Below are 24779 nucleotides of genomic sequence, written 5' to 3'. Positions count from 1 at the left end.
GGGGACCAGCAGGGAGGTGATTGGATCATGGGAGTTTCACCTGGTTGTCCCAGATGACAGCAGGCCTCCAGGGAGTCAGAGCTGTGACTCAGGGAATGAATTACAGAAAGGAGAAGTCAGAACGTGCTCTTTCTACTGCTGGGTTTGCTGGGAGGACTGGAGCCAGGCAGGGAATTAGGATAGGAATGTCACCTCCTAGTCCCAAGTGGCTCATATGTGTGTATCTTCTGCGTTTTCTTTCTTTTAAATTTTTATGTGATTGATTGTCTTCTAAAGATATATAGAGAACGTAGGTATAATATTTGTTGTATGGGGAGGTGGAGAGAATACAGAAGAATAGGAGGAGTTCAAATCATGATCAGAATAAGAATATAGTGTATATATTTTTTCAATTAAACTGAAAAATATTTCAGCCATACCAATATTGTGCTATGCATCGTCAGAATAATAAAATAGTATCCCTATAAGCCAAACCCTTATGTGCCTCCCAATTCCCATTGCATATGGAGGACAAAGAGAATAAGCAGAATCTCTCCCCTTTACATTCTGAACTCTAGCTCAGACCATGTGGAAGCCCAGTAAATTTAGATGCAGGCTGCAGGTGCCAGGGGATCACTGTGCGCTCGCTGCACAGAGGTAAACTGCAGAGTCACTGGGCTGAGAGTCTGTGATGTGCAGGGAAGCACGCAGGCTGGCTCTATTGAGGTGAGCTGTGAATCTGCCTTCTTTCTTGTTGCCATTGGAGAATATGGATATCAGCATTTTGGGGCCTTTCCCAGGATGCTGCTGGTACCACCAGAAGGACTGGGAAGCACTGTCGCTAAAAGTGCAGTTGAGAGAGGCTATGGCTCCCTCTGAGACACTGAGTGATTCTGGTCTCTGCTGCACCTTCTGCTGGCTGCTCACCCCTGTGAGGAAAAACAAAGGTCAGACAAACTGAACTGGATACATATGGACGTTAATACTCTAGAATAATTTTAAATAGGCCTCCCACCTGCTTTAGTTGCAGCATGAGAAAAACAGTATTTTTACCCTCCAGGCTAAAATGGGCAATATGATATACTGTATTTTTATCTTCCCATAGAAACGGCCAAACTCACCACTCAGTTGAAGCCAGAGGACCACTAGTGAAACTCATAGAGGAGGCATTACTGTTTTCACTGAAGATTCGCACTTTAAGCACAGCACACGGGGTGGCATTTGGGCAGTTCAAGTTCTTCTGCTTGGAGATGCACAAAAAAGAAAAACCCCAAACTGTTCATCCAATCAGAAAGTAGATTCTAGTTTTCACTGCTACATCAAAAGCCTTCCTCCTCTCTCTAAGCCACCCTCTAACACACACACACACACACACACACACACACACACACACACACACACACAGGACCATATGAGACAGTACCTCTGGGTCTTTGTGAAGATACTGCCCTCCTGTAGGTTCACCTTAGTGTCAGATAAATACTTAAGCCCAGATTCTTCTAATGTGAAATATTAAAATAGGTGGTGACTTAGTCAGGTGAGAAGACGTTCACTCATGTTTATCTATGTGTGTGCTTATGCATACGTTTTTCACCAAATGACAGCTTACTTTCTCAGTTAAAAAGTGTCTCCCTAGTCAGTTTTCCATAACATTTCTAAAGTTTTTACAATTAAATAATAGTTGATGTTCTTTATTCTTGGTGACAGCTCATACACTCCTACATTATCTCCTAATTATCAATTTTTAAAGAACATGTAACTAGAGAGCCAGCCAAAAAAGGATACCCCAAAGAAAGAAAGGGGCTCACAAGAAGAGAAACAGAAGCCCCAGACTGAGGAGAAAGAAGAAAATAGGCAGCTGTCCCAGCTCCTGAGGAAGAGATGGGTGAGGGTGAGCAGGCATTGGCTGCTGAGCCCAAGGCCAAGGCCCCTTTTGCTCACCTGCCCAAGAGTACCTTTGTGGTGGATGAGTTTAAGCATAAGTACTCCAATGAGGACACCCTCTCTACCATATTTTTGGGAGCACTTTGATAAAGATGGCTGCTCCCTGTGGTGAGCTGAGTACTGCTTCCCTGAAGAGCTCATTCAGACCTTCATGAGTTGCACCCTCATCACTGGAATGTTCCAGTGATTGGACAAACTGAGGAAGAATGCCTTTGCTAGTATTATCCTGTTTGGAACCAACGACAGCAGCTCCATTTCTGGCATTTGGGTCTTCTGAGGCCAAGAGCTTGCCTTTCCCCTGAGTCCAGATTGGCAGGTGGATTATGAGTCATATACATGGCGGCAACTGGATCCTGGTAGCGAGGAGACTCAGTCCCTGGTTCAAGAGTACTTTTCCTGGGAGGGGGCCTTCCAGCATGTGGGCAAAGTGGTCAATCAAGGCGAGATCTTCAAGTGAACATGTGTTGCCAGTCGCCTAGCTGCCTGCACCTACCCTTCAAGGGAGATGGGGGTCATTAAAGGAAACAGAACATTGAAAAAAAAAAACAAAGAACATGTAACTAGATAGGCTATAGGACTTAGAGAGAACCTAGTATTATTATTAAGTGGACTTAGCCTTAGAAAGCCGCTTAATGGCATGTTGTGATATCCACAAACCAGTACGCCACAGAACCCTCTCTAGAGAAGCTTCTTCTTACAGTAGGGGGCAATTAATATAGAGACCCCCCACTGGTCAATGTGCAGAGAAGAAAAGGCTTCGGAGTGCTCAGTCCTAAGTAGGACATCTATACCCTACCGCTCCCATAAGGACTCAAGATTCCTCACAGGAAAAGGAATGGAAGAGCTGTAAGAGCCAGAGGTAATGGACGACTTCACGGAAACAAAACAAACCAGGTGCATGTGAACTCGCAGCAGATGTGACAGCATGCATATGACCTGTGCCAAGCTCAGCGCTGACAAAATTCTTGTACGGAAGATGGGAGGGAGCAAAAATCGCGATTCTTACCAGAAACTAGCATTTGATAGCTGCTGGGAGGAGGGGAGTTAGTTTCTTTATAAAGGTGTGGTTCCTGGTATATGGGCCACACAGCAGGGCAGATTCTACAATTAATAGTAGTTCCCAACATATGAGAGAGAGAGAGAGAGAGACAGAGAGAGACAGAGACAGAGACAGAGACAGAGACACAGAGAGAGACAGACACAGAGAGACAGACACAGAGAGACAGAGAGACAGAGAGACAGAGACACACAGAGAGTGAGAGCGACAGAGAGACACAGAGAGAGAGCTAGAGACAGAGAGACACAGAGAGAGAGACAGAGAGAGAGACAGAGACAGAGAGACAGAGACAGACACAGAGAGACAGAGACAAACACAGACAGAGACAGAGAGACACTGAGAGAGACACAGAGAGAGACAGAGACAGAGATACAGAGAGAGACAGGGACAGAGAGAGAGACAGAGAGACATAGACAGAGAGACAGACAAACACATACAGAGACAGAGAGAGACAGAGTGAGAGACAGAGAGAGACAGAGAAAGACAGAGAGACAGAGAGACAGAGAGACAGAGAGAGGAGTTGGGCAGGTAGGGAAGTGAAGTGGATTTGGAAGGAGTTGGGGAAGAATGAATATGATTAAGCTATGGATAAAGTTGTATGAAACTCTCAAAGAATTAATTAACCATTTTATTTAAATTAGTTTTAGTATAAACTCAAAAATCAATGAAAAATATCAGATATCCCTTTCTTCAGGTCCATGTATCCTTTGGGAAGCTTCTACAGTGGTAGGTTTCCATGGAACTTTTTCAGTCTTTGGTGTTAATTTCCCTCCCAGCAACCACTTCTCTATCCAATCTCCCTCTTTCCCCATTTAATCATTAATCCATTCTGTTTTATAGTTCCTTTTTAAACATCTTATGTTGATGCTTCTCTCAACCTTTCCTTGAAACCACTCCTTCCCCCCTGCCAGCCCACCACGGCCCCTTTGTAATTTTAGGTCCTTTATGGATATTCCAAATGGAACACACATATCTAAATTCAAAGCTAACATGTACAGATAAGAGCAAACATTTTGTGCTATAACTTTCTCCCTCAGGACTCTTTCCATGTATCCCAGAGAGTATGGGTTTGCATTCATCGCGTTTTAGGACGTGATTCATTGCTTTAATCTCTTCTGTCCTTTAACTTTTCCCAGGAGTCAGCTGCTATTATCATGTCTTTCCTTTTGTTTGTGATTTGTGGCTTCTCTCTTGCAGATTTCAAGAACCACTTTTGTTTTCTATATTTCGTTTTGTTCCCTGTAATACATGGGAAGTTTCTTTTCCAGTGTTATCCATTTGGTGTTCTTTGTACCTCTTAGACCCAGATGGGCATTTCTTTCCTTGACTTTGTAACACTTTGCTCTGTGATTCCCTTAAGTTAGGTTCTAGACCCTTGAACTTGAGTTCTTTTACTTCTGTGCTCATAATTCACAGATTTGATCATTTCAGTGTCCCAAAGTTGGTGAATAGCTGTTCAAAGGATTTTACATTCATCGTTTTCCTTGATTGAATGACGTCTCCTTTGTCTTTCAGCCTTGATAGTCTCTCTTCTGTGTGATCCACTATGCTGGTGGGGCTTTCCACTAATTTTTTTTCTTGGAAGAAAAAAAAAGTGTCTCCATTTTCTTTAAAGGCTTGATAAGATTTTGAGCTTTTGCTGATAATTGACTTTTGTATTAAAATATTAAAATAATTAAACATTTTAAATCTTACCTATGAATACATCCTCTGAATTTTTATTCAGTTTATTTAGTTTTTCACCTCTAGCTTCAGTTCAGCTTTTTAAAAAATATATTTGTAATTGAAATAAAATTACCCACTTCACCCTCCTTCACATCTTCTAAGCTTCTCAGAGTTACCATCTCTCGAACCCTCCTGTCCTCAACTCTCAAATTGATAGCACTTTCTCTCATTATTATTGTTACAAGCATGTAGTGTGTGCGTGTGTGTGTATGTGTGTGTGAGTGTGTGTATATGTGTGTGTGTGAGTGTGTGTGTATATGCGCACAAATATACACAAATAAAACCTACTGAGTCCATTTTGCTTTTCGTATGGCTTGAGGAATGACTGACTGCTCAATCAGTTAATCAATAAAAGTCTCATCCCTGGGAGTGACTAATTCTACTCTTCCAGTTTTTATTAAAACAGGGGTGTGTGGGGAGGGTGGTGTGGGGGTGTGTGTGTGTGCGCACGCGCAATGATAACATATACATGAGACCACAGTTTTGAGGGAGCAAGGGGACGCTCATGGGAGGGGTTGGGGGACCGAGAGGAAGCAGGAGTGGTGTCATTATATTTACTTTAAAAAAAGAAAATGAATGACTTGGCTCAGCTGCCCCTGAGGTGCTCAGTCCTTCAGAAGAATCTAAGGCCTTGTTGAGATGAAGCCTTCACTTCATCCTGGGACTTCTGCCGCCATACTTTCCAAAGACAATACGCAGAAGCCCCCTTTCCTGGCAAACCCTGTTGCCTGCAAATACAAAATACAACTAGTTTTACCAGAGCTGTGGAAAGAAAATTTGGAGGACAGACTTCATCTACTGTGAAGAGCAGAGAGACCACTTCCTTATTCACAGAGCTTTACTGTGAGGCTCCTTTCCCTCTGCACGAGGTATTTTTGCATCGGATTTTGGTTTAGTCCCAGTCAAGACCAGGGTGAAAGTGTCTACTTCTTGTTCTTTCTCTTGAGGCGATTCGTGTAATTTTTGTGCCAACCAGAGAAACCGAGAGGCACACAGCACAAAGAGGAACCAGATCAATCCCAGAGGCTCAGCGGTTAGGCCTCTGCTTCTCAGAGTTTGTGCTCAGCTCCCTCTGTGGTTTCTGCCACTGTGTCATTCAGAGCACAGTAGTACACGGCCGAGTCCGACGCTTGCACTGAGGCTTTCTGCAAGTGGAAGGACGTGGTTTCTTTATCATACGTAGCTTCGAAACCTCTGTTGCTTCCCTTCTCGTTGGCCCTTAAGACTCTAAAGAGGAGCTGTAGACCTTCTCCGGGATACTGCACATACCAGAACAGAGCCGGGTCCCCTGCGGCTGAATAGTTGCAGTGTATAGTAAGAATGTCCTTTTCTGAGAGGACGACTTGACCTTGCGTCTGAGTTACTGAGTCTCCATGGGCCCTTGCTAGGGAAGAAAATGGAAATCAGCTATGAATGTCATTAAAGACAAAGCTCTGGGATGAAGTTAGGGCTCGAGATTTTTCTGATATAAAAAGGTGACGGTTTCAAGTCACGTTACTTACTGAGGATGAGGAGCATCACAGCCAGGAGGCCCTGAGAAGAGTCCATCTTTAGAGACACCTCGACAATGTTCATGGTCCTTAGATGTTGAAAACACAGAGAGAAGCGATTAGTCTAAACTTAAATTCATACAGGAAATGCTGTAGTGTTGGGATGCTCTGCCCTCTGGTGGCCAGAGAGTAAAGCAAGTTAAATGGAGCAATATTTGCTAAAAGACACAAAGAACTCTTTGAGAGTTGAGAGATCTCCTGTACTTCAAAGGTCATGTTTTCTCTCTTCTAAGAGAATGGCAATTTTACGGAATTTTTAATTTAAGTTATCCAGGAGAGAAACCACACTCCATAAAAAATACTCAATATTTCTAAATTTCAGGAAAATGGAAGAAGCACAAGTTATTGAATCCCACGGAGTGGCCTGAATTTTTGGAAAAGGTTCCCCTCTCCCTTGAAACATTTCCTCCTAACATGAACAAGCCGGTTTACGTGAGCTATGTCTGCAGAACAGACTTGACTTTCTGCCTTCATCTGCACTGGGCTTCTCTCGGTGTTTACATTAAGTTCCTAATATATATTTAAAATATAAATCTCTTTCCTTGCTTCTACTAAGATAATTCTGAGATGAAATGTAATAACAATAGACATTCTTCTAGTTTCCTGTTACCGTGTTCATAACTATTTGCATAAAATTGTTTAGACGCCATGTGTGGTCATTGTTTTAATTCTTTTATGGGTCATTTTGTGTCCTAAAACAGAACCAAATAACAAAATCTACAGCCACTTTTTTTATGCACCGTTTACATTTTTTCTTCTATAAGAAAAACCTACATCCTGAGATATGCCAGTAGCTTAAGATAATTACAACCTCTCTGTTTCAATAGAGAAAAACACTTGAGAAGCAAGCCATGCTTCTATCCCATGGCATTATCAGCTGTAGGAGAAACGGAGCATCTGTAATGGACTTTCCTCTCTAGGATAAGAGTACACAGCCATGTGGGGGAAAAGGAAATAAAAGATGCAGTTTGAGGTACCATCCTGATCTTTCTAGTTCAGATTTTATTTTGTTGTTTTATTACTATTTTTGAGATTATTATTTAATCACAATATCTTCCCTTTCATTCTTCAAAACTCTCCCATGCACCCCTTCCAAACTATCCTTCAAATCCATGATCTCATTTTCTACTATTTGTTGCTGCATGCATATGAGGATATATACATACATACATACATACATACATATATAAACACACACGTACACACACAATATACATATACATATGTATATATGTATATATGTATATATGTATATATGTATATATGTATATATGTATATATGTATATATGTATATATGTATATATGTATATATGTATATATGTATATATGTATATATGTATATATGTATATATGTATATATGTATATATGTATATATGTATATATGTATATATGTATATATGTATATATGTATATATGTATATATGTATATATGTATATATGTATATATGTATATATGTATATATGTATATATGTATATATGTATATATATATGGAACACACATTCCTAAATGTGTATGAATGTTTTTAGGGTGGCTCTGGACAACCAAGTAGTGAGCTGCTCCCTGTGTAAAACCCAGGTCCTCTAATCCCCAGTTTTTCTCAGTTACCTATTGTAGACATCGTGTTTTTGGGCAATATATATATATATATTATATATTCTGATATTAGAGGAGACATGATGCTTCAGCAAACTCCTCAACCTCTGGATTTTACAATCATTCTGCCTCCTCTTCTGCAATGTTCCTGGGTATTCTGTAGATGTATCCACTGGAACTGGGCTCCACAGCTCTTCATTTTGATTGGCAGTGGTATTCTTCAGTGGTCTTTATTGCAAAAAGACGTTTCCTTGATAGGGGTTAAGGACTTAAGGAAATTTTAACATACTTAGTTATCAGGGAAATGCAAATCAAAATGACTCTGAGAATGTGTCTTACACCTGTCAGAATCAAAAACTCAAGTGATAGCACACGCTGGCCTGCTGGGAGAATCCTGAGAAAGAGGAAACTCCTCCATTGCTGGTGGGAGTGCAAACTAGTAAACCACTTCAGAAATAAATTTGATAGTTTCTCAGAAAATTGAGGATAGCTTTACCTGAAGACCCAGCTATACCATCCTTGGTCATCTACCCAGAAGATGCTCCACCATAGCCAAGGACATTTGCTCAACTATGTTCATAACAGTTTTATTGATAACAGCCAGAAATTGGAAACCATTTAGATTTCCCTCATCCAAAGAATGGATAAAGAAATTATGTTACATTTTCACCGTGGATTATTACTCAGCTATTAAAAACAAAGGCATTGTACAATTTACAGGCAAATGGATGGTTCTAGAAAATATCATCCTGAGTGAGATAACCAAAACCCAGAAAACACTCATGGTAGTACTCACTTCTATAGATATTAGCCATAAATTACAGGATACCCAAGATAGCCCACACACCCAAAGCAGCTAAATAACAAGGAGAGTCCAAGGTGGATGCCAGAATCTCACACAGAAGGGAAATACAATAGAGGTGGGGCAGTGGATGGATAGAGGGGACTGGGTGGGAGATGTGTTGGGGAGATGGAGTGAGAGGGCTGGGAGGAGAAGGGAAATCAGTGTAATGGGAGAGGCTATTTCTGGGATGAGTCAGAGATGAACAGTGGGATGGAGAGGCTCCTGGGAGTCTATGGGGGTGACCTTAGCTGAGACTCCCAGCAGCAGAGGATATAGACCCTGATGTGGCCACCTCATGTAATCAGATTACTTGTATCCTGATAGTCCCCTCTACCCTCCTTCATTTTCTTCTGTGCTCACATCCCTCCCCCTCCCTAAAGAGCCCTTGTTTTTCCCATTTCTTCGATCACATAATTTGTCTCCCGCTGTTGTTCTGTTACCTCGTAACTTGGAAATGGTCCTATTTACTTCCCTGGTTTCTGTAGTTACCCCATGGACTCAGCACTGAAGATTTGGAGATGGAGCATAAAATAAGAGAGGATGTGATGTCTGCCTCTCTGGGTCTAGATTACCTCACCCACTATGGTCTTTTCTAGATCAATCTGTTTACCTGCAGAGTTTCTGACTTCATTTTTCTTTACAGAGGAAAAGCACCCCATAGTATTTCTGCAGCACATGGTCATCCTCCGTTCATCAGCCATACCATGTTTACATTGTTTTCTCTCTCTACCTATGGTGAATCAAGTTACAGTGAGCGCGACAGAGCAAGTGTCTGTGAAGTAGTGTGTCCAGTCCTATGGGCATATGCTGAGGTGTAGTATGGCTGGCTGGGTCAAATGAGGTGTTAATTTTTAGCGTTTGATAAGTATCCACACTACTTTTAATGATGGCTACATCAATTTGCAATCGTATCCATAGTGAACAAGGTTTGCGTTTTTTCTGTACCCTCTCCAGCGTTTGTTTTCAATTATTTCATGGATATTTGTGGAAATCTCAAAGTTGCTCTGTTTTCATTTCTCTAATTTCTAGGAACGATTCACATTTTTGTGTGTGGATATTTTAGTCTTTTTTGGTTTGTTTGTTTTGAGACTTCCCTATTCCCTTCCCAGGTCGAGTTTTGAATGTGTCTTTTTTGTTTTGTTTTGTTTCATAAACTCCCACTTTCTTTTTTCTTTTTTTTTTCTTTTCTTTTCTTTTTTTTGGGGCTGGGGATTGAACCCAGGACCTTGCGCTTCCTAGGCAAGCGCTCTACCACTGAGCTAAATCCCCAACCCCATAAACTCCCACTTTCAATTGTTGGCTTTAGTTCTTGGACCCATGGAGTCTTAGCAGAAGGTCCTTTCCCCTACATCATGTTGGGCACTGCCTATGTTTTCATCTAGCAGTTTCAATGTTTTGTGTTTTACATTCAGACCTTTGGTTTTACATTTGTAACTATTTTTTGTGCCAGGTGATAGATAATAGGTCTATTTTCATCCTTCTGTATATGAACGTCCAGTTTTACCTGCACTATTTGTTGAATATGCTTTTTTCCCTCCAGCAAATGTTTTGTGGCATCTTTATCAAATGTTAAGTGGTTAAAGTTACATACATATTCCCATGTAGGCCTTCAATTTTGTTCCATTAGTCTACTCTAATCTGTTTTTATGACAGTACCATATTGTGTTTATTACTATGGCTCTGTAACATAACTTGATTTGAAATTACAATTTTTTACCAGCATTGTTCTTTTTGCTCATGATTGCTTTATATAACCAATTGTTTTGTGATTTTTATATGAATCTGAGGGTAGATTTTTACTTTTCTGTGAAGAATAAGGTGGGAATAATGATTGGAATTGTCCGGAATCTCTAAATAGTTTTTGGTATAATAGTCGCTATTACAATGTTAATTTTACCAATCCATGAGTGTGTGGTATTTCGACTTTCTAATGATTTTTTTCTATTTTCTTTTCAGAGGCTTAAAGTTTCCTTTGTGGAGTTCCTTCACTTCCACAGTTAAGTTTATTCATAGATACATTATTTCTTTGAAGTTACTGAGAATGAAAATGTGTCCATGAACTCCTTCTCTGTATGTTTCTCAGTGGGGTATAGAAATCTGATTTTCACAAATTGATTTTGAATACTGCCATATTGTTGAATTATGTTTTTGAAGAGGAAAGGGTTTATTTGGCGTACATTTACATGTCACTGTTCTTCATCAAAGGAAGTCAGGACAGTAGCTCAAGCAGGACAAAACCCTGGAGGCAGATTGTGAGAGTGCTACTCCACATGCTCACCCATTCCCTCCTCACTGCTCTAGCATCCTCTTACACTGAGGTATCAAGCCTCCACAGGACTAAGGGCCTCCCCTGACATTGATGGCAGATAAGGCAATCCCTTCTACATATGTAGTTGGAGCCATGTGTCCCCTCCATGTGTACTCTTTGGTTGGTGGTTTAGTCTGTGGGAGCTCTGGCGGGGGAGGGGTCGTCTGGTTAATTGATTTTGTTGTTCTTCCAAACCCCTTCAGCTCCTTCAGTCCTTCCCTTAACTCCCTAATTGGGGTTCCAGAGCTCACTCAGTCAGATGGTTGGCTGTGAGTATTTGCATTTGTATTGACCAGGTGCTGGCAGAGCTTCTCAGGGGATGACTATTCCAGACTCCTTTCAGCAAGCACTTCTTGGCATCAGCCATAAGGTATGGGTTTGGTGTCTGCAGGTGGGATGGATCCCTAGGTGGGGCAGTCTTTGGATGGCCTTTCCTTCGGTCTATGCTCCATTTTATTTGTCCCTGTATTTCCTTTAGATAGGAACAATTGTGGCTTAAAATTTTTGAGATGGGTGGGTGGTCCCATCCCTCAACTGGGGGCTGTGCCTGTCTACTGGAGGTGGTCTCTACAGGTTCTATCTCCCCTTTGTTGGGTATTTTGGCTAAAGTCATCCCTGTTGAGTCCTGGGAACCTCTCGCTTCCCTGGAGTCTGGGACTTTCTAGTTCCAGCTCCCCATCCCCAATTGCTACATATTTCTGTTCTGTTTCCTGACCTTTGTACTGTTCTCCTGTCTCCTCCCACAGCTGATCCTGCTCCTCCCCCACCTCTCTCTCTCCCAGGCCCTTTCCTCCCTCTAACTCCTACGATTATTTTTTCCCCTTTCTAAGTAGGATTGAAGCATCCACACTTTGGTCTTCTTTCTTCTTAAACTTCATATGATCTTTGAGTTGTATCATGGATATTCTAAGCTTTTGGGCTAATATCCACTTATCAGTGAGTGCCTACCATGTGTGTTCTGTTGTGACTGGGTTACTTCACTCAGAATGATATTTTCTAGTTCCATCCATTTGCCTATGAATTTCATGAAGTCATTGTTTTTAATAGCTGTTGAATTTTTAAATAACTTCTACAAGTTTTCTGATAAAAAACTCTATAGGATCTATAGGATCTCTATAGTATCCTATCATTTGCAAATAGGGATAGTTTGACTTCTTCCTTTTCTATTTGCATCCTTAATTTCCTTCTCTTGGTTTATTGCGTCAACTAGTGCTTCAAGCACACTGCTGACAAGGAACAGGGCTAGTGAACATCCCTATTTCATTTCTGACTTTGGCAGGATTGGTTCAAGCTTTTCTTTATTTAGCACAGTGGTTCTCAACCTTCCTACTGTGTCAACTCATTAATACAGATTCTCATATTGTGACAACCCACCAATCATTAAATCATAAAATTATTTCATTGCTACTCATAAGTATAATTTTGCTACTGTCATGTATCATAATGTAAATATCTGTATTTTCTGATGATTTTAGGTGACTCCTGTGGAAAGGTCATTTGATTCCAAAGGGTCAGCACTCCCTAAGTTGAGATTTAGGATGAAGCTCTGGGCTTCTCCTGTGTAGCTTTTATGTTGGGGTATGTTTCTCCTAGCCCTATATTCTCTAGGACTTTATCAAAAAGGCATTTTTGATTTTGTTAAAGGTCTTTTCGGAATCTTCTGTGATGATGATGTGACTTTTGTTTTTAAGTCCATTTATGTGCTTTATTACATTAATTGTCTTGTGCATTTTGAACCAATTCTGCATTTCAGGGATAAAGCAGTTGTGGTTGTGGTATATAATCTTTTTGATGTATGTCTGTATTCTCCTCACAAGTATTTTATTGTGTATTTTAGAGTCTATGTTCACCAGGGATATTGTCTGGTAGTTTTATTTATTGTTGTTGTATTTGCCTGGTTGGGGAATAATGACAGTGGCTTCAGAGGACTTTGGGAATGCCCCTCTTTCTATTTTCTTTAATTGTTTAAACAAGACTGTCTGTAGATTTTCTTTGAATATCTGGTGGAATTCTGCTATCAATATATCTGGTCCAGGAATTGTTTTTTAGGTTGGAGCCTTTTTATTTCTACTCAAATTTCTCATTTGCTATGGGTCTGTTTAGGTTGTTGGTTTCTTCTTGGTTAATTTTGATGACTTGGCTGAATCTAGAAATTCATGCATTTCTTTTATGTTTTCCAGCTCAACAGAGTATGCATTTCCCTTAAATTGTTCTGGATTTCTTTGGTGTCTCTTGCATTGTTTTCCTGTTCACTTCTGAGTCTGATAATTTGAGTCACCTCTTTCTGTTATTTAGTTGGGCCAAAGATCTGCCAATCTTGTTACTCTTCTTAAAATAAACAAATAAACAAACAAACAAAAACATCCATTAGATTCATTGATTTTTTTGTATGCTTGCTTTTGCTTGTTCTTGCCAAATTTTTCAGTTGCATCACTCAGTCATTTATTTGTGCTTTAATTCTTTTAAGGTAGGTACTCAGAGCCATAAAACTCACAGTTGTTTTCAATGTGTGCCAAAGGGTTTTGTTGTATTATGCTTTCATTTTCATTTAATTCCAGGAATACTTTCATATTTCATCTTTGATTCCTTCATCATTTAGTAATGAATTGTTTAATCTCCATGAGTCTGTGTATTGCTAAAGAAGTTTTTATTTTGTCAGATTTTTTTTTTAGTTATTAAACAAGATTGTTTTATTTAGTTTGGTTATATCTCTGGTGTTGGTTGTCATTCTTTATGTTTTGACAAATAAGGAACACTACAAATACAAATAACTTGTATGACTTCTTTTTTTTTTTTATTAACTTGAGTATTTCTTATTTACATTTCAAGTGTTATTGCCTTTCCCGGTTTCCGGGCCAACATCCCCCTAACCCCCCCTCCCCTTCTTTATGGGTGTTCCCCTCCCCATCCTCCCCCCATTGCCGCCCTTCCCCCAGCAATCACGTTCACTGGGGGTTCAGTCTTAGCAGGACCCAGGGCTTCCCCTTCCACTGGTGCTCTTACTAGGATATTCATTCTTACCTATGAGGCTGGAGCCCAGGGTCAGTCCATGTATAGTCTTTGGGTAGTGGCTTAGTCCCTGGAAGCTCTGGTTGGTTGGCATTGTTGTTCATATGGGGTCTCGAGCCCCTTCAAGCTCTTCCAGTTCTTTCTCTTGATTCCTTCAACGTGGGTCCTGTTCTCAGTTCAGTGGTTTGCTGCTGGCATTAACCTCTGTATTTGCTGTATTCTGGCTGTGTCTCTCAGGAGATTTGTCAGATTTTTAAGGTGGAAATGGCTGCTTGCTTCCATACCCATGTGACTGTAATACTTTTGCCCATCCTTTTACTCTAAGGTGGTGCCTAACTTTAAAACTAAGTCACCTCTCTTGCTGGCAGCAGATAGATGGATCTTGTCTCTTCATCCATTTAGTCACACAGTGGGTTTTGAGTGAATAACTGAGCCTTTTGATATGTAAAGTTATTAGTGAAATGTGTGTGTTAGATGTGGTCGTCATGTTGTTGATGTTGGGGGTTGTCTGTGTTCTCAGAGGTATGGTATGTTTTCATATTTATGGCTTTGTATTTCTGTCCAAAGGCTCTCTCGTATCCGCATTTCTCTCTTCAGCTCCAAATAATGCTTCTCATATTTTCTTTAGGTTTGCTTTATTAGATATACAATCTTTCTTGCTCCCCCAATCAATCATGACAGATAGGTTTGCTGCATATTACTATTTTAGAATGGCTGTTACACTCTTTTAGGATTTGGAATGCATTGCTCCAGGGTCTTCTGGCTTTCCAATTTTCATTTTGAAATAAACTCTCATTATAATAAGCTTTCCTTTATTTTGGACCTGTGTGTTTTCTCCTTCAGTTTTCAATAACAATTTCTTCTCTAGATATACTTAGTATTTTCACTGTGATATGACATGGGACATTACCATTTTTGGTTTTGTCTATTCAGTGTTCTGTGCGCTGCTGTATAAATCATTAGGTGTTTTATTTTCTATGTCTGTGAAGACTGCTGTGAGGTTTTGATTGGGACTGCACTGAATCTTTAATTACTTTTAGTGCAATGGTAATTTTTACAATATTAGCCCTACTAATCAGTGAGCATTAAGAGGATTTTCCACTTTCTAGTATCTTTCTCTGATTCTTCAGAGATTTATAATTTTTCTTGAAGAAGAATTTGACTTCCTTAGGTTTATTCACAGACATTTTATTTTTTTGAAACTACAGTGAGTGGGAATGTGCGCATGATCTTAATCTCAGCATGTTTGTTGTTGGGATGCAGAAAGGCTACTGATGTTTGTAAGTAGATTTTGTACCCTACCATGTTGCTGTACTCGCTGAAAATTTCTAGAAGTTTTCTGGTAGGGTCTGGGAGATCTCTTATGTATAATACCACAGCATCTGATAACTTCATTTATTTTTTTCATGTTCGTACCCTTTTGATATCCATGTCTTATCTTGTTGCTCAAATCTCATAGTGGTCTACTTTCTAGACAAATAACTACAAACAATTAAGGGAGAGAGGGGAAATTATTCATCTCGGAGGATAATCTCCCTAATTAGCTATCCAATCGTAAGTGTTTGTGTTGCAGTATCCTCTCCAACCCGAATTGGCCCGTACAAAGAAAACGCAACTCAATTAATATGAAAACAATCTAGCGTCTAGATTGGGCAGATCCACCCTACACTGTCCTATTCCTAGCTCCCAAATCCCTCATCCCTTGCACCTTTTACTTGCCAGGTCTTCAGCTTCTCCTTCTCCAATGACGACTCTCTCCTCGCTTCTCTCCTTTTTCCTCCCCTGACTCCTCCCCCCTCCTGACACCTCCCCTCTCCTGACTCCTCCCCTCTCGCTCCCGACTCCTCCCTCTGCCCAAATCTCGAGCTCTTGCCTTTATTTTACAAATTCAGAGAGAACTCCAAGGCAAACCACAACATGTTTGGATCTAAAATTATATAATACGACCAATGTTAATGATATACAACTGATTGTCTTTATACATATATGTAATAGTAATAGTTAAAAAGGAGAGACTATGGGTTTGTGAGGGAATGAAGGAAATGTATAAGGGGATGGAGGGATGAAAGAAGAAGGCCAATTAATGAAATTATATTTCAAATTTTAAAATAAAATTTAAAAACTGTAGGAAAATGTCCTAAATTGTTTTGAGTGACTTGAAGTGACTTTCTTATTTTGTATTTTAATGTCTATATTAGTTAGGAACTGCAAGCTGACAACTGGCAAACGCTGCCCTGGGAGGCCTGTGACACAGGATGTAGATGGGGCTCCAGGCAGGTTTGGGTCTGGGCTGCAGGTGCCCGTGGAGCAGTGTGCACTTGCAGCACAGAAGTACATGGCTGAGTCTCCAGGCTGGGTGTCTGTGATGTGCAGGGAGAAGTGTTTGGCTTTCTCATTCAGTAATAAGATGAGTCGTTGGGTCTGCTTTCTTTCCATATTTGAACGAATGTCAATGAGGAGCTGAGGATGCATTCCAGGCTCTTGCTTATACCAAGGGAAGTAGAGGGAGGCACTGTCTACATAAGTGCAGTTGAGGATGGCATTGGATCCCCCCTGGACTCTCAGGATGGAAGGAAACTGCTTCACTTGCTCACCTTGGCTCATCCCTATGTAGAGATGGAAAGAGAGGAGAAAGGTGTGACGTCATCCACTTCCAGGATTCTCTTTTTCTACAGTAACTAGAATAAACCTGAATAAAATAGAGTTCCCCATAGATGTCTCAGAAATGTCCCCTGATTGTTCTGTGGCCTTCAAATATTAACTCACCATCCAGCTGCAGCCATAGAAAAATGAATAATGCAGGAACATAAGTTTTCATTGCTCTTCCCAACTAAATTAAAATCCAGTACAGATTGTTATGCACAGGAGGTCAGCTATAATTATCAGGATGTTGTTCTTTCTCAGTTACAATTGTACCTCTGGAGTCATCTGCTCAGCAACTGAGAAAAATGTTTTGCTTCTGTCACAAAGCCTTTATAATCAACATACAAGGAAGTGCATTGTCTGCATACTCCCCAGCAGTTAAGATCTACTGACACCTTGTGGTTGCATTCCTAACCACTGAGGCTTCAGTCTAAGTTCTCTTCGAACATATGAGGGACTCAGACACATCAAACAATAATAAGTCATCTCAAGTGAGTTTTAGTGTTGAGAGATCAAGATATATATATGTGTATAACACATCATATACATTATGTTTCATATGTCAGGGTACATAAGTGATGTTTTCATATATAAATGTATATATGCTGTATGTTCATGTGTGTGTGTGTGTGTGTGTGTGTGTGTGTGTGTGTGTGTGTGTAAAACATTTCTTCTGTCTAGAACTGTATTTGCTAATCAAATCCAGCACAGCCATATCCACTAGAAATAGCGAGAGTCATGGAAGCAGCACCCCTGCTTTACACAGTTTCAGCAGAGCTGAGGGAATGGCTGCAGTTGCTGTCCCTCCGTCTCTAACTTTGCATTTTGGTCTCTGCATGTTCCATTATTGGACACTTTCTGCATTATGATTCATTTTATGTCTTTTCCTGAGAAGACATATACCTTAGTTGTTTTAGGAAAATCCTAAAAAATCCTAAAATTAACTTTATCTGGTCACTATTTGGAAATATTCCATATTCCCTGGAGATCATTATATAGAGAGCACATTATATAACACATAGATGAGATTACTCTAGGAATCTTCTTGGGGTATCTGCCCTGAACTATCTCAAATAGTATAATTGGTGCTGGGCAAATAGAGACAATTGACAAACTCTGACTGGACAGAATAGGTTATAGAATTAATGTCTCTTTTTATTAGAGGCTTAGCGAGTCAGCTGTGAATCTCCCCTGACCATCAAGCCTGACTCACTTCCTCTTCTGGCTGACTCCTTATCTCTTCTTTTGGAAGGATCCTTCATCTCTCTTCTCTATTTCTCCAAGGCCCTCCTGGAAGGCCTCCCGGACACTGTTCCTCCTATTTCAGGGAATTCTAGCTGACATTACAGATGTGATGTTTTTAATACTTGAATCTTACCTTCTAGAGAATCTGTCCTGGAATCACAAATACCAATAGCTACTCTTAGGGAAGTTCTGAGCAGTCATTTGACCTTGAGGATGGCACTGTTCATTTCGCTCACTCCAAAAGCATCCAGTGTTGAGAGGCTGAATTGCTGATAAAATAGCAGTGTGAATGCCACAGAGAATGCACAAAATCTTGCAAAAAGCCCAGGTTTTCTCCTTCCTGTGGACTCTCCCAAAGGGCCTCCATTCTAGCCCATTTACTTTCCTATGTGTCAACTATGAATACCTACAAACACTGTCTATCTGGAAACTCAATGTTCACATGGGCTTGGGAAGCAGGTGGGCCATCCTCACTGCCCTCTCTATCATTTCGCGTGGTACCATTCTCAACCCTATGACCTACAGGGGCTGTTCTCTCACTCTTCCTGCATCCACTGGGACTCAGCTGAACCTTGTTGCATTTCCTCTCCTCATCCCTGTTCCTTTGTTTCAAAGGCCAATAGAGACATTCCACCTGTGAACCTGGTGGCCACACCTGTCTAGAAAACAGGTAGTCCATCTTAACTCATGTTCATGTTCTACACTGGAATTTTCAGTTTTACCCCTAGCCCTGTAGCAGACCACTCATAGGATTCCGTTCTTCTTTCTATTTCCAATTCCCAGGGACTCCAACAAACCTTGAAGATGACGCAGCTCCCCATTTACTGTGAACCTTTTAAGCAATGACTCTAGTTCATCCCCTTTCCTTCTTGACACCCTCCAAAGCATAAAAATGCTTCCTTCCCTGCAATATCCCCATTCTTATCTTTAGCCTGGTAAAAACCCGCTTAGAACTCCCCTTTTTGTACTTCATTCACCGGACACTTCAACTCTTAATTCAGACACAGGGTTCCTAGCCCTGTAATCCCCCATCTCTTTACATAAGTCTTTGCCTACTTACAGGATCCTTTCTTTGCACTATGCTCTCAACCCCTTATGTTTCCCACCTCTACGTATGAACAGGATCCCTTTAGCATGTCACTGAAGCATCTATCAGCCTTTTCTCCTAGCCCACCTCTATTCCTTTCTGCTACACATTGGCCCATGGAAGTACTTTTTCACAGAAAATCACTTCAACAAGATTTGAAGAATTCAACAGAAACCAAGGAATTCATCCACTTTACAGAGACAATACTATATATCAACACTTGGAAACAAAGTCACCCCAGGCCCAGAGACCAGTACAAAAATACGAACATTAATACCCAAGACAATCTGTTGCCACAAGAACCCAGGAACCCTACTCCAATAAACAGACATAATAATAACCGACACCTCAATGGACACTACAAAAGCCAGAAGAGCCTGGAAAGATGACACACAGACACTGAGAGAAAGATGCCATTCCATGTGAACAACTATCAAGTAATGAAGAAACAAAACCATTCCACGATAAGAACAAGCTTAAGCAATAACCGTCTACCAATCCATGTCTGTAGAAGATGATAGAGGAGAACCTGACAAGGTAAACCACGCCTAAGAAAGCACAAGGAATAAATAATCCCAGTTAGCAAATTAGGAGTGGGGGAAGCACAGACCACAGCTACAAAATAACACGAGTAAATGAACACTGCTCATTGATAATTTTCAGTACTGATGGTCTCAATTTTCCAATAAAAAGACATGAGACTAAGAGATTAGATTAAAAATTCAATATATGAATATCAGAAACAGAAAGTATAAAATTTCATGGACAGTGAATGAATAATTACTGTCCCTAACTTCAAATCATTTCACAAAACAGAAACAGATGGACCATTGTCTATTCTTTTTATGAGGACACAATTGTCCCGATATCTAAACTGCACAAAGGTGCAACAAAGAAAGAAAATTACACTCTGGTGTCTGTTATCAAGATAGATGCAAACATTCTTAACAAAATACTGCAAACTGAATACAAGACACATCATACAAAATTATCCACCATGATGAAGTATGGTGACACAAATAGGGAAGGAAGAAGTCAAAGTATGTTTCTTTGAAGATGATATGACTTTATATATTAAAGACTCCACTGGAAACTCCTAGACCTAAAAACACTCTCAGCAAAGTAGCAGGATAAAAAGTAACTTGCAACATTTAGTAGATTTTCTGTATTATAATGGTAAACACACTAAGAAAGAAATCATGGAAATAGAGCCGATTATAATACCTCCAAAATAAAAATGTCTTTGAAAAACCCTAACGATGCAAGTAAAAATTTTGTATAGTAAAAGTTTTAAAACATGAAAGAAAGAAATAGAAGATATCAGTCTATGAAAAGTCCTCTCATGCTCATGGTTTGGTAGAATTAATATAATGAAAGTAGTCATCCTACCCAAAGCAATTGAAAGACTCAATTCAAACTATAAAAATTCCAAATTAATTTTCACAACAATTAAAACAAAACAAAACACAAACCAGTTCTGATTCATATGGAATCACAAAAGCACAGGATAGCTAAGTCAACCATTAATAATACAAGAACTTGAGGCATCATTATCATCCCAGACTTCAAGTTATAGTTTAAAAAAAAAAAAAAACAACATCTTTCTGCTGGACCTCAGGGGTTTTTTCCTGTTCCTGTTCTCCCCCAATACCTGATCATCTTCCCCTCTTCCCTTTCCCACCCAGATCCCTCCCTCCCTCCACCCTTCTTGTGATTGCTTTCTTGATCCTCCCAAGTGGGATTGAGGCATCTTTTGTTATGGGACATCTGGGTTGTTTCCAGCTTCTGGTTATCACACTATGAATATAATGGAACTCGTGCCCCTGTGGCATGGTGGGGCATCTTTTGTGTATATGCCCAAGACTGGTATAGCTGGGTCTTCAGGTAGGTCTATTTCCAGTTTTCTGAGGACCCACAGACCGATTTCCAGAGTGGTTGTACCAGTTTGCAATCCCACCAACAGTGAAGGAGTGTTCCTCTTTCTTCATATCCTCGCCAACATGTTCTGTCACCTGAGTTTTTGATCTTAGCCATTCTGATTGGCATAAGGTGGGATCTCGGGGTTGTTTTGATTTGAACATCTCTTTAAGTGTTTCTCAGCCATTCGAGATTCCTCTGTTGTGAATTTTCTGTTTAGTTCTAAACTCCATTTGGGAAGTAGGGGGTGGGGGGAACCTCTAGAATGCTCCAGAGACCTGGAAGGTGAGAGACTCTCAGGACTCAAAAAGAGACACCTTAGATGAAATGCCACACAGTGGGGAGAGGGAAGTTGTAGAGTTCACCTCCAGTAAAAACAAACAAACAAACAAACAAACAAACAAACAGGGCATCAAATAGAGGTATGGGCTTTCCATCCCACAATCAAAGACTCTGACCCAGAATTGTTTCTGTCTGGAAGAACTGCAGGAAGAAAAATGGAGAAGATCCTGAGGAAAAGGAGGTCCCAGTGACAGGCCCAAACTGAGATCTAGCTCAGGAGAGGCCCCAAGGCCTAACCCTAATACTGATGCTAAGGTGTGTTTACAAACAAGGGTTTGTAATGATTGCCCATCGAAAGGCCCATCAAGCAGCTGAAAGAGTCAGGTGCAGATATTTCTACCCAACCAATGGAGAGAAGCTGCTGACCCCTGTGGTTGAATGAGGGAAAAGCTGGAAGAAGCTGAGGAGGAGGGTGACTCCATAGGAAATCAGTGTCTGAACTAACCTGGACTCTCAGGAACTCTCAGACACTGAGCCACCAACCAGGCAGCATACACCAGCTGCAATGAGGACCCCAACACATGTAAAGCAGAGCACTTCTGGGTCTGGACTAAATCAGAGAAGATGCACCTAACCCTTGAGAAACTTGAGGCCCCAGGGAGTAGGGAGTGGGGTGGGCGTTGGGTAGGGATATCCTTATAGAGATGGAGAGGGAGAGGTATGGGATATGGAACAATCGGAGGGTGGACTGGGAGGGGAATAAAGTCTGGCCTGTAAAAAAAAGATTTAATAATAATAATAATAATAATAATAATAATAATAATAATAATAATAAGCCCAACATCAGATATGTATGTAAATCAGACACGCTAATCAGTGGAATGGCATTGAATACCCAGACAAAAATCCACATACCTATGAACCTCTCATTTGATAAAGAACCCAGAAACACATACCAGAAAGAAGACAGCATCTTCAACAAATGATGCTGGTCAAATTGAATGGCAACATGTAAAAGAATGTGGATAGAATAATTTTTATCACCCTGTACAAAGCTCAAGTCCAAATGGATCAAGGATCTCAACATATGTCAAAATATTCTGAATCAAGTACAAGAAAAATGATTAAAATTGCTCACAGGAAAAGTCTTTGTGAGCAGGACACCAACCAACAGCACAATCAGTAAAAAAAAAATTGATAAATGGATCTTCAAAATATTGAAACGTTTATGTATGGGCAAAAGACACCATCATTTGAACCAGTGCTTGTTTTGGCAATGGAACGTATTGTTACCAATTATGCATCTGGTACCGGGCTAATATCTAAAATATATAAAGAACTTAAAAGACTGTAAACATCGAGAAAAGAAATAACACAAAAAATAGGTGTAGATCTAACAGTGAGCATGAGACACAAATGGCTAAGAAATGCTGAAAGAAATGATCAACATCCTTAGTCATTAGGAAATTGCAATTAAAACCACTATGAGATTTCATCTTATACCCTGCAGAATGGCTAAGAAGTGATGCCATCTAACTGAGATGTTGAACAAAGGGGCACCATGGAAATGCTTGAACAACTCAAGCTATTGCCAAGACTATTGGTTGCTCTTCACAAACAGATGAAGACAACACCTCCGTATCTCACTGAACATGGAGAAGTTGAGCTGGTGACTGACTAGAGCTTCTATCTCTTTGGACTGGTGTTCATGGTATACAGGAAGGTAGTCTGAATGTTACCTGAAAAGAAAGGTAAACACCAATTCTTTGTTCTGCAATGGTGGCCCGCCTGCATGATACACTGGTGTGATAATGGCACGAATGGTATTAGAGTAACCAACCACACTCTGAATGGACTCACTCCATTGGATAGAGTCCCTGCCTTATACTGCTCCAACAGCCAAGAACCTGACTCGTTAGGCTGTAGACCTAGAGGAAAACCAAATATTATTGCTCTCCTAAAGATAAGTAGCAATATAATGACTTGGAATTGCTTTCTGCTACACCCATAGACCGATGCCTTATTCAGTCATCATCAAGAAGCTTCTATCTAGAGTAGGTGGAACAAACGCAGAGACCCACAACTTCACAACTGGAAATGTGCCGAGAATGAGAGACCTTCAGCACTCAGTCCTAAACAGAATGTTTCCATGACACTTCCCCATTCAGGGCTCAGGGAATTTTGCAAAAGTGGAAACAGAAAGATTATGAGAGTCAGTGCAGATGGAAGACACTAAGGAAATAATGCCGTTCAGAAAGATGGCTCACATGTAATCTCATAGAGATGGCGGCAGCATGCATGGGTGCTGCATAGGTCCAATACAGACGTGTCCCTAGTACTAAAAGGGGAAGCACATGTAATTCCCTATCCCTAACCAAGAAACTATATCCAACTGACAACCAATCACACAGGGAAATTTAGTTTCACCTACAGAGGTTTACTAGATATACAAACCACACTTAAAGGCAGGCCTCAGGCCTCAGCAGTAGAAGCCCAATCCAACTGAACTGAGTGGTAGTTTAGAGGGATTTTTGCCCCTCAATGCTTTATCTGGACGTTGGTTGCTTTCTTATGTATTATGGTTTCAAATGTTGTGTTTTACAGATTGTGTGTGTGTGTGTGTGTGTGTGTGTGTGTGTGCGCGTGTGTATGTTTCTGGATGCTGCATGTATATGTGTTTCTCAGACTTTTCCCCCTGTTCATTTGTTTGTCTGTTTTTTGTTTGTTTGCTTGCTTTTGCTTGCTTTTGCTTGCTGATTTTCTAGAAAAAGAAAGAGATTGAAAAAGATGTGGAGGTCGATGTGTGGGGATGTTTGGAGGATCTGGAAGGAGATGAGGAAGGGGACATGTGATCAGAATATATTACATGAAAAAATCTATTTTCAAAGGAAGGGGAGGAGGAGGAGGAATGTACAGCCAGAGTCTAACTTGCTCAAAGTGCCCATGTTTGCACAGATTGGAGTTCTTGATTCTTGTCAGACAGACTGGACCATGTTCTTTCCAGACCTAAAATGCAGAACTGAAAATAGTAGATTTTCCATGAGGCGCTTGTTCCTCCTGAAATAAGGCCTAGACATTCCTAAGTAGAAAATCTGGAAACAAGACTTCTTCCTATTCACATTCATTGATCATTTTATTGTGGCATTTTGTATGTAGTTGCTGCCTAGTAATAGAATTGGATAAGGGACTTTTATGAATTCTTCTGGCCTTGAAATTCTTTTATGCTAGTGGACATAGAAAATACACAGAGAAGTGTGGGGCATAGAGTGGCCTGGGACTGGGGACAAATTGACTCACAGTATGGAAACCTAAACTGATTCTCAGTCCCAGGCGTCTGACATGCCTGCCATTTCCTTGATGGATCCCTGAAAAATTAGATAAAATCCTATCTGGGTTTCCATAGCATGCAGAACATAAATGGATTGATAGTGGGTCATGGGGAGGTGAAATGTATAGCCAAATAAAATAAAATTAAACCTTGCTAACTATTGTGATAAAGTCGTGTGATAAGGTTGTAGACTGGAGAGTTGGGCAGAGATAAACAGGATGCTCCTTCATGAGGATCTGGTTTAATCATTAAATCTAACACACT

The 24779-nt window shown here is 40.4% G+C and overlaps 2 gene segments (V, D, J or C); both read right to left on the bottom strand.

Moving 5' to 3' along the window:
• Positions 1-5525: 5525 nt before the first annotated feature.
• On the bottom strand, positions 5526-6342 carry LOC134482191 (T cell receptor alpha variable 9-2-like). The segment is given in 2 exon segments: positions 5526-6089; positions 6208-6342. Coding segments are annotated over 2 exon segments (408 nt in total).
• A 9786-nt stretch (positions 6343-16128) lies between these two features.
• Trav13-1l (T cell receptor alpha variable 13-1 like) lies at positions 16129-16831 on the bottom strand. The segment is given in 2 exon segments: positions 16129-16619; positions 16780-16831. Coding segments are annotated over 2 exon segments (543 nt in total).
• Positions 16832-24779: the final 7948 nt, after the last annotated feature.

The sequence above is a fragment of the Rattus norvegicus genome, chromosome 15, assembly GCF_036323735.1.
Source record: "Rattus norvegicus strain BN/NHsdMcwi chromosome 15, GRCr8, whole genome shotgun sequence".
NCBI classification, from domain to species: Eukaryota; Metazoa; Chordata; class Mammalia; order Rodentia; family Muridae; genus Rattus; species Rattus norvegicus.
Note: the sequence above shows the minus strand (reverse complement) of the source record. Positions and strands in the feature narration are given on the sequence as shown.